Here is a 12,576-nt window from a genome sequence, read left to right as displayed (position 1 = left end):
TCACTAAGGTGCTGTTTACAAGCCATTGTGAGATATTAAGCATGGAGTGTTTACTTAAACCTTCCACCATTCACTTTATGGAAATATCCATGATCCTCATATGATCCTGTTGCTGAGGATTGCATTGTTGAGTAATGCACCCGTTTGAGGTTTCTGACTGAAGAGAAATCGCTACAGTGGATTATTTCCCCACTGTGTGCCTTCTGATGTGGCCTGCAATATTTCATTTGCGTTATACTGACCTTGAGGAGCATTAGAGCCATGACCATCCCTACATTCCTGCCTAGCTCACCAAAGAGGGATAATAATGAGGTAATCAGACCATCTATTTATGTACAGAATCGCTCACACATCAATTACATGGAGTGCATGGCCCATTTACTGTAATGTCACACTTGCTTTAAGTTGGCTAGTATTTCCTAGCCTTAGTATTCATTGCAGCAGTATGTTCAGACTTTTTTTTACTATACGTTTTTCTTTCTTCCTAGTATAGTGCCATTTTAAGTTTGAAAATGAAGGAGCAGTATGATAATACAGCTTTCCCAGTACAAATGTATGCTTCCTGTTGCTCAAACAGCTGCTGGCAACGTAGAGGTCATGGGCTTGGTTTCCAGGGAATGCAAGAACTGAAGTACATTGAATGCAACGTGAGGTGCTTTGTATAAAAGTGTATGCAAAATGCATAAATGTATAATGTCAGCATGAATTGGTTTTTGCATTTTGCTACCTGCTTGCTTTCAGAGTTTGACGTATTTCCATATTTCATGAAAAGGTAAATGACTTTAAAGCCTGTATTAGTAGTCAAGTCAAGTCACCTTTATTTATATAGCGCTTTATACAATACTTATTGTGTCAAAGCAACTTTACAGTGTATTACTAGAATATATTTAGTTAATTTCTACATATAAATTTTCGATTGTACAAATTTTACATATAAATTAACATTAATCTAGGTTAATAAATGATGTGAAAATGTTCAATGTTAGTTCATGATAGTTGATGCATTAACAAGTTAAACCAATGTCAGTGGAAAAGAAAATACAGTCATGGTCAGAATTATTGGTGCCCTTGGTAAATATGAGCAAAGGTGTCACGTTCGGTCCAAGGATGAGGAAGGTAGATGATGTAATTCAAAAATTCAAAAGACATGTAGTTTATTAGTCAAAGTGAAGAAAGACAAACAATACCGGACAATGAACTCAAGGAACTGAAGGACTTGAATACACTGAAGCAAATTAGATAATTAACTAAACAACAGGTGAACGAAATGAGTAATTAGACAGAGAAACTGAACAAGGGTGGGGTGAACTGAACAAGTGTTTCAGAAGGCAAGTGTTAAAAATAAGCCTGCATTGTTTATCCTTTTGATATTTCATTCAAAAAATTCACACAAATCTAATCTTTCATTGAAGTTAAACCATTTATTTTTGGTACCCATTTATTCAATACCTTTGCAACCTCCATATCCAAGATATCTGCCAAGATGTCTCTGAGTCTTCTCCTATAATGCCTGATGGGGTTGAAGAACACCTGACAAGAGATCGACCGACTGACCAGGGTCCATTTTGGTTTCATGTTGACTGCGGTGATCAAGCGGTGATTTTTTTTTTTTTTGGGGGGCGAGGGACATGGCATCTGTTTTTTGCTTGTTTATGGCAGTCTACCAGTTCTACTCATCTTGACCAGGATACTCTACAAGTTCAGCTGATCATCTTAACCTTGTGCGCTCCTCATTTGGGAGTCACACTCATGGTCTTCGCGGTCAAAAGTGACCGGACACCTGAAATGTAACTTTTTTTTTTCTTCAGTAAAATCAATCTAATATATTTTTGTTCAATAATATAATAATATTTTTTCTTTTCTTGTGTGTGTTTTGAGAGAATCTCATAGTACTAATTAATATTTATGCAATAATTATGATACATTTTTCCCGTTTGAAAATAGTAAATTTTTTCCCCCTAATTTAAAAAAAAATATTTTTCAATTACTGCAGTATTTCAGATTAAAATAGAGACTAGGCCATTCAAATCAAATTTTTGAAGGCAGAATAGCATCTCTTAGTGAGAGCAAAAAAAGAAAAACCTGTAATTTCTTGGTGTAACCACTAGATTCCTGTATAGGACTCTATAGAGAGGCTTGTGAATTCCCTAGTTGTTTTTATACATAATTGTTTACTTTTATTAGGTTGTGGATTTAAATGTATATTACGGCATTCTCAAAGATGACTTTTTGTCAAGGTTTATATTTTTTGTTGTTTTAAATGTTGATTTGAAGTGTAGGTTTTTGCATTATTATTACTACATTCAAACCTGAACACAGAAAGCAGTTTGTTACACAAAACATTAAAATTACATAAAAATGTAACAAAAATGTACAGGAATGCTTAATCCTTCTGGGTCTGATCTGATTTTAACCTCTTATTTCAGTCTTCTGGCTCATTTTGGCTATATGTTATAGCCATACCAATTCATTTGAGTATGTATAATTCTGTGTGTGTGTGTGTGTGTCTGGGAGTGTGCGTAAGTAAGTGTGTATAAGTGGATGTATCCGTTTTACACTCTTGATGTTTTAGAGTGTAACCCCTTCCTTGCTGTCCACTTTTTTTTACAGCATTGTAGTCGAATTATTGATTTTATTTTACATAGTTGCAGTGTTACAGTCACACCAGTTCATGTGTGTGTGTGTGTGTGTGTGTGTGTCCAAGTTAGTGTGCTGATTTTGCACTCTAGATGTTTTAGAGTTTCACCCCTTCATTGCTGTGCAATTTTTTTCTGCATTGCGGGGGATTTGTAGATTGTACACATAAAAATTCTCTGTATTTTAGATTTTTTCCCCCCATTTCCTATTTATTTCCTATGGTCGGTCATTTTTGACCGAAGACCATGAGTGTGACTATTTTTTTACGACCACTGAACTTTTTCGAATCATGCCCTCAAATTTTTTTTGTGTTCACATACCAAGTGCCATAAAAGTCACCAAGTTTCGTACCATTCTGGTGAAGCTACGATTTTTAAAAAATCTAAATGTAAAATTCTCCGGTCAGAAATGACCGAAGACCGCACATGGGTTATGTCCATAATTGACCCGTTTTGGACAAGCTCTCAAAGTGTCAGTCCTCCTCTTGCACTTGAAACTGATTCTTGGTTGTTTTATTCCAGGTCTCTCGTTTTTTTTCTTCACTTCCTTTTTACTTGCACACATGCATTCCACAATTTGGCATGAGATCATGACACTGATCAACCTCTAGCAAATTTAAGCCGAGCTAATTAGCCTGACTGTCACTCTAGCTGCCACTTGTTTGTGTGTTAGTGTGTGTGCATCTAGGAGAGACAGATTGATCGTATTTACATCAGTGTAATTCAGTTATTGTAATTCAGGGAGACATGTTGCCCCTCCTGCCTCGCTGACAAGAGTCTGTCTGCTAGACTTCATCATGAACTTCTCTCAGATCTTACCCTTTAGATAAACCCTCATTAGCTCAGTGACGCTTACTGCTGTAGTAATGAAGTTTCCAAGTGAATAAATGGTGTAGAATCAGCCAATATATTATTAAAAGTAATTCAGAATTAAGGAATTCATATTTTATAACATCCTTTGAGAGCAATTGGCCCAGTGGTTCACCCCACCCTAACCATCCCTACAAATACCAAAATTAAGAAGATCCCTGTGCAGTTAACATCTTTTATTTATTTGATCATTACCTCACAAACCTCACAAAATGGCTTAGATTTAATGGTTAGTGTTTCTTCATTGGAACAGATTTGAAATAATTTAGCATTACATCACTTGTTCACCAATGGATCCTCAGCAGTGAATGGGTGCCGTCAGAATGAATGTCTAAACAACTGATTAAAAACATCAAAAGTTATCTACATGACTCCAGTCCATCAATGAATGTCTTGTGAAGAAGGAAGCATTTTGTAAGCATTCTAAAACCAAAATTGCTGTAGTACAATTCATTGCTGAACTAGAACAATAAATTGATAGTACAGAGTCTGAGGTTGCGTTTCCCACACAGATTAAACAAACAAAATCTTTCCTTGGGGCTCTCGTGGTTTTAGTGAAAGGACAGGCTAACAGTGAGAACAGACATTCAGAGACTGTAATTAGGTGGTGATTACCGGATTGAATCTCACTGAACCCCATGATGTGAACTCTTACTGTAGCCAGTAACGAGTGGCAAAAGGTCACTGTCTCTCACAGCATATTGTTAAAAAGACATCTTTATCAGTACTGACTAGAGGCTTTGTGAATATATAGGGATGTACGTTTGCTCTTTCAGACCTCAACAGCCTGATTTGATTTAATGGATACAGTGTATAATTATGAGACAATAGAGGATCAAATTTGCACCAAGCAGTTTTACACCTAAAAAAGTAATATTACTTTTACCAGATATGATGATTAATATGTCACATGATGGACTCTCACATGAGACATATTTTCCCAGCTGTGGAATAAAGAACGGCAAAGCAAAACACTTTATATTATTCTGCATTTACGCTAAATGTGACAGTGTAAATGATAGTGAGTCATAGACCTCTGTTCTGTGTTATTTGTTTAGCTAATTAAGCGTTAGCGTTAGTTCTGGCACGTCACATGAGTCAAGCTTGCATCAGCTGATTCTCAGCTGATCACATCTACCTATAGGAATACGACACCTATCGCGGCATTCCTATATAAGCTCTATTCAGTATTATTCAGCAGCTTTTCAGCTTGCTCCGGAGCAAATTACCCTCCTCCATCCCCAGCGCCTCCTTTCGCCACAGTCAGGACTTGGCTTTCTGATATTCCTTGCTAATCAGACTCTTTTACCTTGAATAAAGTGTTACACTTAAATATCATTAAGTATATTAATGATATCTGCCTTGTTCTGTTCTGTTAACCCTGGGGGGGTTATTATTGCTGCTCTCCCTGCTCATTCATGACAGGCTGCATGGATGGGCAGGGAGGTTTTTGCCAGAACAGAACCATACCGCCAAACCAAACTTTATGCTAAGTATCTATCATTTTGACGATAGTGGTCCTGACAGAACCAGTGAAAATAAATGGGTACATTCCGATCACCTGAACTTCACAGGGTGTTTGGACAAATAAGACCCCAAGGTACTATACTGTATATAGGAATTGTGTACGCTCAGTTTGAAGATCACTATACATGGAAAAAAACACATCAGTATATCACTTCACAGTTAGAGGACTGGAAAAATTACACTGTCTTATAATGTACATGTATGTTTCAAAATGATGGGATGAGTAGGATATTTTTAATGAAATGAATACTTATATACAGCAACACCACATTAAATTGATCAAATGTGACAAAGACATTTAAAATGTTCAAAAATTGCTGTTATCTTAAACTTTCTATTCATCAAAGAATCCTGACAAATGAACAGTTTCCAAAACATATTAAGCAGCACAACTGTTTTTGACATTGATAATAATGAGAAATGTTTATTGAGCCCCAAATCAGTAAAAAATCATGAAGACTGTAGTAAAAATTCAGCTTTATAAACGGCATTATAAAATATAAGAAAATAGAAAAACAGTTATTTTAAATTGTAATAATATTTCACAATATTACTGTTTTTACTACATTTTTATCAAATAAATTTAGACTTAGTGAGCATAAGAGACTTTCTAAAACATAAAAAAGATTTAAAAAAAGAATGTTTTAATTGTAGCCTAAATTTATAGATATTATATTAATTTATATTTATGTAAACAGTTATATAATTTCATCATACTCAAATGTCTGTGTTTGATGACATTGCAGGGCACTGAATGAATTGAACTCCAATAGACATCACCAGCTGACCATGTAGGAAGCATTGAACACTGCATAGGGACACTGTTAATCAGAATACAGCTAAGTAAAAAATGATTTATGTTGTTATGATAACACATCATAATTTGCATATAGTGTACTTTATGTTTCTAACTTTTGTAAGTCCAATTTTCTGTTGGGTGAAAAAGCAAAAACAATAAATGAAAGTGGTGTCTCCATCTGCTCGCTAGTTCAGTAGTCACTGCAGGGAGTCGGACATTGTCTGTCCTCTTATCAAAATCAGCATCCCAATGTTTAGTGAATTAAAACCATTGCTAGTCTCTGAATTGGTGTTCACAATATATTTATTCACAACATAGGGAATGTTTTTTTTTTAAAATAATGTGTGCTTTAAAGTAAAAGAACAGATACTCATGGACTTTAAATAGAACACAGTAGTGGTTTCAGGTGCACTAGCAGAGCTACTATGCTTTGGACACATGACAGTGTCATAGGTGTGTTGAAAATGCTCCTTCAAAGGTACCTGCAAACAGGCTGTGATGGAGGAGGCCAGTGCAGGGTTGACATGACCTCCTCTGAGAGACAGGTGCAGTCGGTCAGCCTCTAGAGTGCTTGATAGAGTAGTCATGCCATCCCGTCATCTCCATCAGGAGCTGCTAACAATTTTACTTTGAATGCATACAGGTACCTCATTTAGATAATTCATGTGTTTTACATCCTTTTAACATGCTACTTTGAGACACTTTTTACATTTGCTGCTTCTTTCAAAACTAAATTATGGAAAAGGTTAACAACCACATAAAAAAGTGATGCTTTTTTGAGATTTGATCTCCTCAAGTATTTTCTTGGTTATGCAAACATTAATGCAATATTCCATTTTATCATTTTGACAATATTCTTGGAAGTAGTAACATTTTAAAAATGTTAAACGAACATCCAACTAAATTGTTCCAGAAACAGTGCAATGAACTGTGTATAAATTATGTTTTTGTGCTATCGTTTTATGAGCATTATTAAAGACTAGATAACTTTAAATGATAATTCTGTTAACATTTTTAACATTTGTACATAACTTTGAGAGAACCTTGTCAGCCAAATGGCCAAACCCTTCTAGATGGGTTTGCACATTTTTTCCTTACAGTGTAGACCATTTTGGTCAGCAAAAAAAAAATATATATATATATATATATATATTTATATATATACTGTATATATATATATATAATGAAAGCGGGAGTTCTGAAATCATTCTTGATATCAACTTTTTAGATTGTTAATTCACATCAGTAGTGCAACTTCATTTACATTATGGGAGGCAAGTTTATATTAGGTTTGGGTTTTAGTTGCAGTCTGAATCAAGAGCTTTGCTTCTGCTGTATTTTTTAAAGAGCATCTTCACATCAAAATAATGTACAGTGAGGCTCAAAAGTCTGAGAACACTAGTGAAAATTCTTCTGTCTGTGTCTGTTTGTTTAATATGTTTCATTATAAATTATATTACCACAATAGCAATTTCAGGGAAAAGCTTAATTGAAAAATTATCCACAAGTTTAAAACCTGATAATCATGTTCTCCAGCATGATTTGAGAAGGTTCTGTCTTTCATGAAGAGCATCAGGGGGAGGGGGTGACATTAGCTCCTGTTTTCTGGTATGGTATAAGTCTCTGAGACCCAGTAGGTTTCTTATAGGACATGCAATTACATTTCAGCCCACCTCAATGTGTTTGTGCTATTCTCATAAAAACACATCAGGAGACTTACCTTAAGCTTCACAGCTGAAGACTGCTTGAGACACAATATGTCTTTAAGAAAAAAGTATTTATTCTTTAAGAAATAAAACCATTTTTATTGTGCTCTTTGACATTTCCACCAGACATGAAAGCCCTTAGATCCATTCTTTCCCTCTAGCCAATACATGTGGCTGTTTTCAGGCTGCTCTACATTCACCAAGTCATCTACTTTCAACTACTTTCAGTGTCCATGGAAAATCTGGAGTGCTACAGTTTGCAGTATAAGAGATGACAATCAACTCAACAGACCCATTAATGAGATACAGTGCATGTAAATCGAACCTTAAAAATAGATTTGCACTAGGGACATGTTTTTCAAAGAGTATAATAATCAAATATTTAAGATTTATTTATGCACAAATTAAGGAAAAGATCAGAGAAATCTTCTGGGGGTTTAAAGACCACCATTAATTATACAGACATTTGGATTAAATAATTCTGTTGTCCCTATTATCATGCATTAGTCCGGTCTTGTAGGCGTTCATTTTGCTCAGAAATTACCTGGAATTGTCTAAACATTTTAAACTTAATTGTGTAACAAAACAGAAACAATTTTCATGTTGGGAACAAGATGAGAGTGCATGTTCAGGGCTAGGCTGCCACAGAGAAACAATCTCCAATTTCATACAATAAGCAATAAATCAGTTCAACAATCAGTTTGACAATGGCATTTTCATTTAAAAAAAAAAAAACAGTTGGCGAAATGAAATTGCTTAACATATTTCTTCCATGAATTGCAGGCAACCTGACAAAATTCCAAACAATCTACCCGTGTTTTGGGATGATGGATATGAGTTTAAAAACAATGCTATATGCACTCTAGGGCTTAATATTTGGTTGACAACTTTTCTGTTAGACATTTGACATGCACTTTGATTCAGATATAATTTAAATGTCATATTATTTCACTCCATGAAGCAGGGTATTGTAATGTGTGGTTTCACAGTACAGGTCTTAAATTTGTTACCTCAAAATTTAGAGGCCAATTCCATTGTTCTAATCAGTAGAATCTAAATTGTCTATCAGCATTAATGGCGGTGAGAAAAAGATTATGCTATTAGGACTGCCTAGATCAGCACTTTAGGCCTGGCTTAAAAGCCATAGATAACATAGCTCTGTTGAATCTCAGTAAAAAACAAACCCCAGGACTGATTTAGCAAGGTCTTTGGGTTCACAGTGGTTTAAAGTAGGCATGTTGTAGCAATATCTTTGACTGAGACGGAACTATTTCTGAAGGTCTTGCAAACAAGAATCGAACTCTGTTTAAGCTGAACTAAGCCCGGTATACTTTTAAACTGATGTTGGAGAAAAATAGTGTTAACACGCAGTACATTCATTCTCCAGTATGCAGGACTTGCGTTGAGTTTGTGGGGTCAGTTTTCTCAGTAGCACTGCTTGAAGATCTGTTAATGAAATACAACAATAGAAAGCCAAAAACAGTTCTACCTGCACAGCTGTGTCTGTATGTAATCACATTGCAGGTGTAAGTCTTATGGACTTGAAACATTCATTGTATGATTGAAAATGTAAACTTTACAAAAAAAGAATGGAGAAAGCATTAAGAGAAGCTTTTTTTCTGAAAAGTTCATTTAAAATCCAGTAGAGGTGTGCTTCTGTAGCAAATTCATCAGTTGTCCATTGAACAGTCGCTAAAGAAGGGGAAAAAAGGAACATTTTCAAAGTTGCACAGTCTGTATAAAAATCTAAGGTTGGGGAGAACAGTGTTCGGCAGACATTTTGAGTTGTATGTTTTTCCAAGTACACAACAGTCAATACTGTCACAGGACACGGCCATGCGATAACCAAAGATTAATTGTAATAATAAGAAGAATCAATCTTAACAGTAATACTAGTAATCAATGATGGTCATGATGATGAGAATGATAATATAATAGTTTATTGTTATTTCCAATATATAAAAATCAAATGTTGAGTTGAGGTTAATACTGTTAAAAGTTTTCTATTCTTACCACTTGGCACGTACACTCACTGCAAGAACTATAGTACCTTTTATTTTGTTTTCATTCTCAAACAGAATGATTGAAAAGAGCTAGCAATATTTCTAAGCTATTTTTCTAAAAGTGAGTGCTGACTTGTCACTTAGTCATTGATACTGGCTGGTTTGGTCCAGAGATTTGTGTGGTCTTCTTTAATTGAATGAGCTATAAAAGCGGCAATCATGATTTCTGCTGAGCAGAGACTCCTTTCCAGTAGTCCAGAATGTCATGTAGGTCCTCATCTTTGGCAAACTGTACTTTCCTCCTTAATGCATGACCTGCGGCAATGTACTCTTCCTCATCCCTGTGACGTTTGCGGTGGAGTTTAAAACGTTCCCACAGGTTAAGAGAAGGCCTACAGCTGTACTCAGGACTGGAATAGCCGCTCAGGTTGTGGTACTGTGGTGAGCGCTGTGAATAGGACTGCTCCCGTGGTTTGGAGCGTGTCAACGGCTCCAGAATGGATGACGTCCGACTCCCCGACACCTCTATCGATTCCTCTATGTGGTGGGGACCAGGGTAGGAGTGCCTGTGTTCACTGTATTGTCGAATCCGCTCCGCCTCTGCCCTCAGGATTGCAGCGGCTGGAGTGACTGTTATGATTCCTGACTCATTGAGCGGAGATGCCTTCTCAATATATTTGGACTCTGATCTGTAAGCTCCTTCAGAACGGAAAGAGCGTGGACTGCGCAGTGAACCACTCGAGGATGTGCTTGCACGCTTTTGTGGGGCATCCATACTGTGGTGCCTCTGTAGAGGATGATGGTACCCTCCTTTGTACACTGGAGACAGAAAACCAGACTTGCCTGGTGGATGTTCCGATATAAGGACCAACTGCGGCTCCGCTGTGGATACGGCGCCGGATTTTGCAGCCTGGAATGATATTGAATCGGATTTGAGTGCATCGATGCAGTTGTTGATGATCTGGTTTACTTTGTCCACTTCTTTTGCAATAGTGGATATCTCTGCAACAGATCCCTGGCTGGTTTCTGATGGAGGAACGCTGCATTCTCTAATGCTGCGCTCTGGCTGCTCTGATCTCACTTCCATGTAATTACCTTTTGTAGTCTTTGGCGTCCCAGAGATCTCTTGCATCTTATACTGATCTGTGTCACTGGCAGTTGGCAAGTATGGCATCCTTTGTACTGTTTCACCAGTGGACAGAATTTGTTTCTGTGACAGCTGTGATATAGTTCCTTGTTCCAATTCAGTTCCATACTTCATCTCAATCAAGTTTCTTTTCATCTTTTCCAGCTTCTTGCTCTTTGGCTCATCTTGTTGTTTACGCTTTCTCAAGCAATGACACACTAAACCCAGGACGATCAGCATCCCAAAGAGACAACCAAGGATGGTCATAATGTAATGAGTGGTAGTTGAATCATTTGCCACATGTTCTTGCAATGTCCTTGGTCCTGTAGAGATGGTGAGGCAGGTGTGGTTGAATCTCAGTGAATTACGAATGGATACCACACAGTATGTGTAGTTAGTATGAGATTTAAGGTTCTGTAACTCAATGTCTTCTCTCTGGCTTTTCAGGTTTTGGATATCAGTGAAGAAGCTGTTATTATACAGGACAAGGATGTACATTTTGCGAAATGGATTTGGAATCTGGATGGTGATTATTGCACTTGTGTGGGTAACTTCTTTTAGTTTCATTATAGGACGTGCATCTGGATCCAGAAAGGTGGGGCTGATGCTTATGGACTCCTCTGGAAATGTTCCTGAGGAACAATCATCCAGTCCGCAAGGGCTCAAATCAGGCAACATTGTGGGAGTGCTCCCATCTGAAGATCCATGAAGATATGGCGTCACGTTGTCATCAGTGCAGACAGAGGAGAGCGCATGGAAAGCATTCCGAAGTCTTGGCATCTTGGGGTTCTGACTCAAGAGATTGTAGCCTGAAAAGCCAGAAGGTGTGTCACACACCATCCGCTCACTTGTCCGGTTCGGGAACGCAGCAAGCCAGCGCAGGAATCCCAACAGCTCACATGAGCAACTGAATGGGTTTGCATAGAGCTCACACGTTGTAAGCTTCGATAGACCACGAAATGTAGCACCATCCAGTTGCTGAATCCTGTTCATGGAGAGGTCTATGTTTTCTATCCCAGGACACTCCCAGAAGGCATTGGCTGAGACGCTTTCAATCAGGTTAGCCTGAAGATAGAGGTACTGTAAGCGTCCCAATCCTCTCAGCATCCCCTCTGTCAAGTTCCTTAGCTTGTTAAAGCCAATCTGCAGCACTTGAAGATTGAATTGGGCAGAGAAAGCCCCATCTTCTATATAAGAGATGTCATTCTTAGTCATATTCAGGTATGTGAGATTTCCAAAGCGACTTAAGGAAGAAAAGTGGATGCTTCGAATCTTGTTCTCATTGAGTCGCAGGTCAACAATTGTGCTGTTAATATGCGATGGAATGTTTTCATATGGTGGCTGGTTCTGGCTGCAGATTGCCAACCACACAAATCCCTTTTCCCCTTCAATCAGCCAACAATCACCTTGAACAACAGGCACCCTTGTCAATGAGAGGAACACAAGGGCCATAGCCCAGCAAAGTAAGGCACTGGTCACCATACCTCCTCCTTGTCCACTGGACCCAGGAAAAATGGACATCTGTGCTTCAGCCATAGCTCCAGCAGGTTTTGTTGTTTACACAGGTTATTATCTTTAGCAGTATTCCACTGGCTTTGACTGTAATTGGATATTACGTTGAAATCACATGGATGATTGTTCAGTTCTGTTAGGAACATCAGCTTGAGAAAAAGGATTATTGTTTTTTTCTGTTCACTGTACACTTGGTGTCTTGTCACACTGGAAAGGAAGCTTCATTCATGACCAGAGTCTTGTTTGTGTGCAATAGCTTTTCAGAACGAATCTAAGCATTCCCATGCATAGCCTCCCACAGGGCAGGAAGTGCTTGTGTTTTCTGAGGACCTCATTTCTCATCAGATACCCGCTCATGACCAGATTTTCATATTGCGTCCTGCAGAAAAAAATAAGA

The 12,576-nt window shown here is 37.6% G+C and overlaps 1 protein-coding gene across 1 annotated transcript; it reads right to left on the bottom strand.

Annotated features, from left to right (window-relative positions):
- Window positions 1-9,758: 9,758 nt before the first annotated feature.
- Window positions 9,759-12,204, bottom strand: LOC107590768 (protein ELFN1-like). Its single transcript, XM_016279673.1, has one exon. It carries the CDS (start codon window positions 12,201-12,203, stop codon window positions 9,759-9,761), a length of 2,445 nt encoding a protein of 814 aa, XP_016135159.1. The 5' UTR covers window position 12,204.
- Between the last annotated feature and the right edge of the window lie 372 nt (window positions 12,205-12,576).

Source organism: Sinocyclocheilus grahami, unplaced genomic scaffold (genome assembly GCF_001515645.1).
Source record: "Sinocyclocheilus grahami isolate Dianchi unplaced genomic scaffold, SAMN03320097.WGS_v1.1 scaffold132.1, whole genome shotgun sequence".
Taxonomy (NCBI): domain Eukaryota; kingdom Metazoa; phylum Chordata; class Actinopteri; order Cypriniformes; family Cyprinidae; genus Sinocyclocheilus; species Sinocyclocheilus grahami.
The sequence above is the reverse complement of the archived record's forward strand: the minus strand, read 5'-3'. Positions and strand labels throughout refer to the sequence as shown.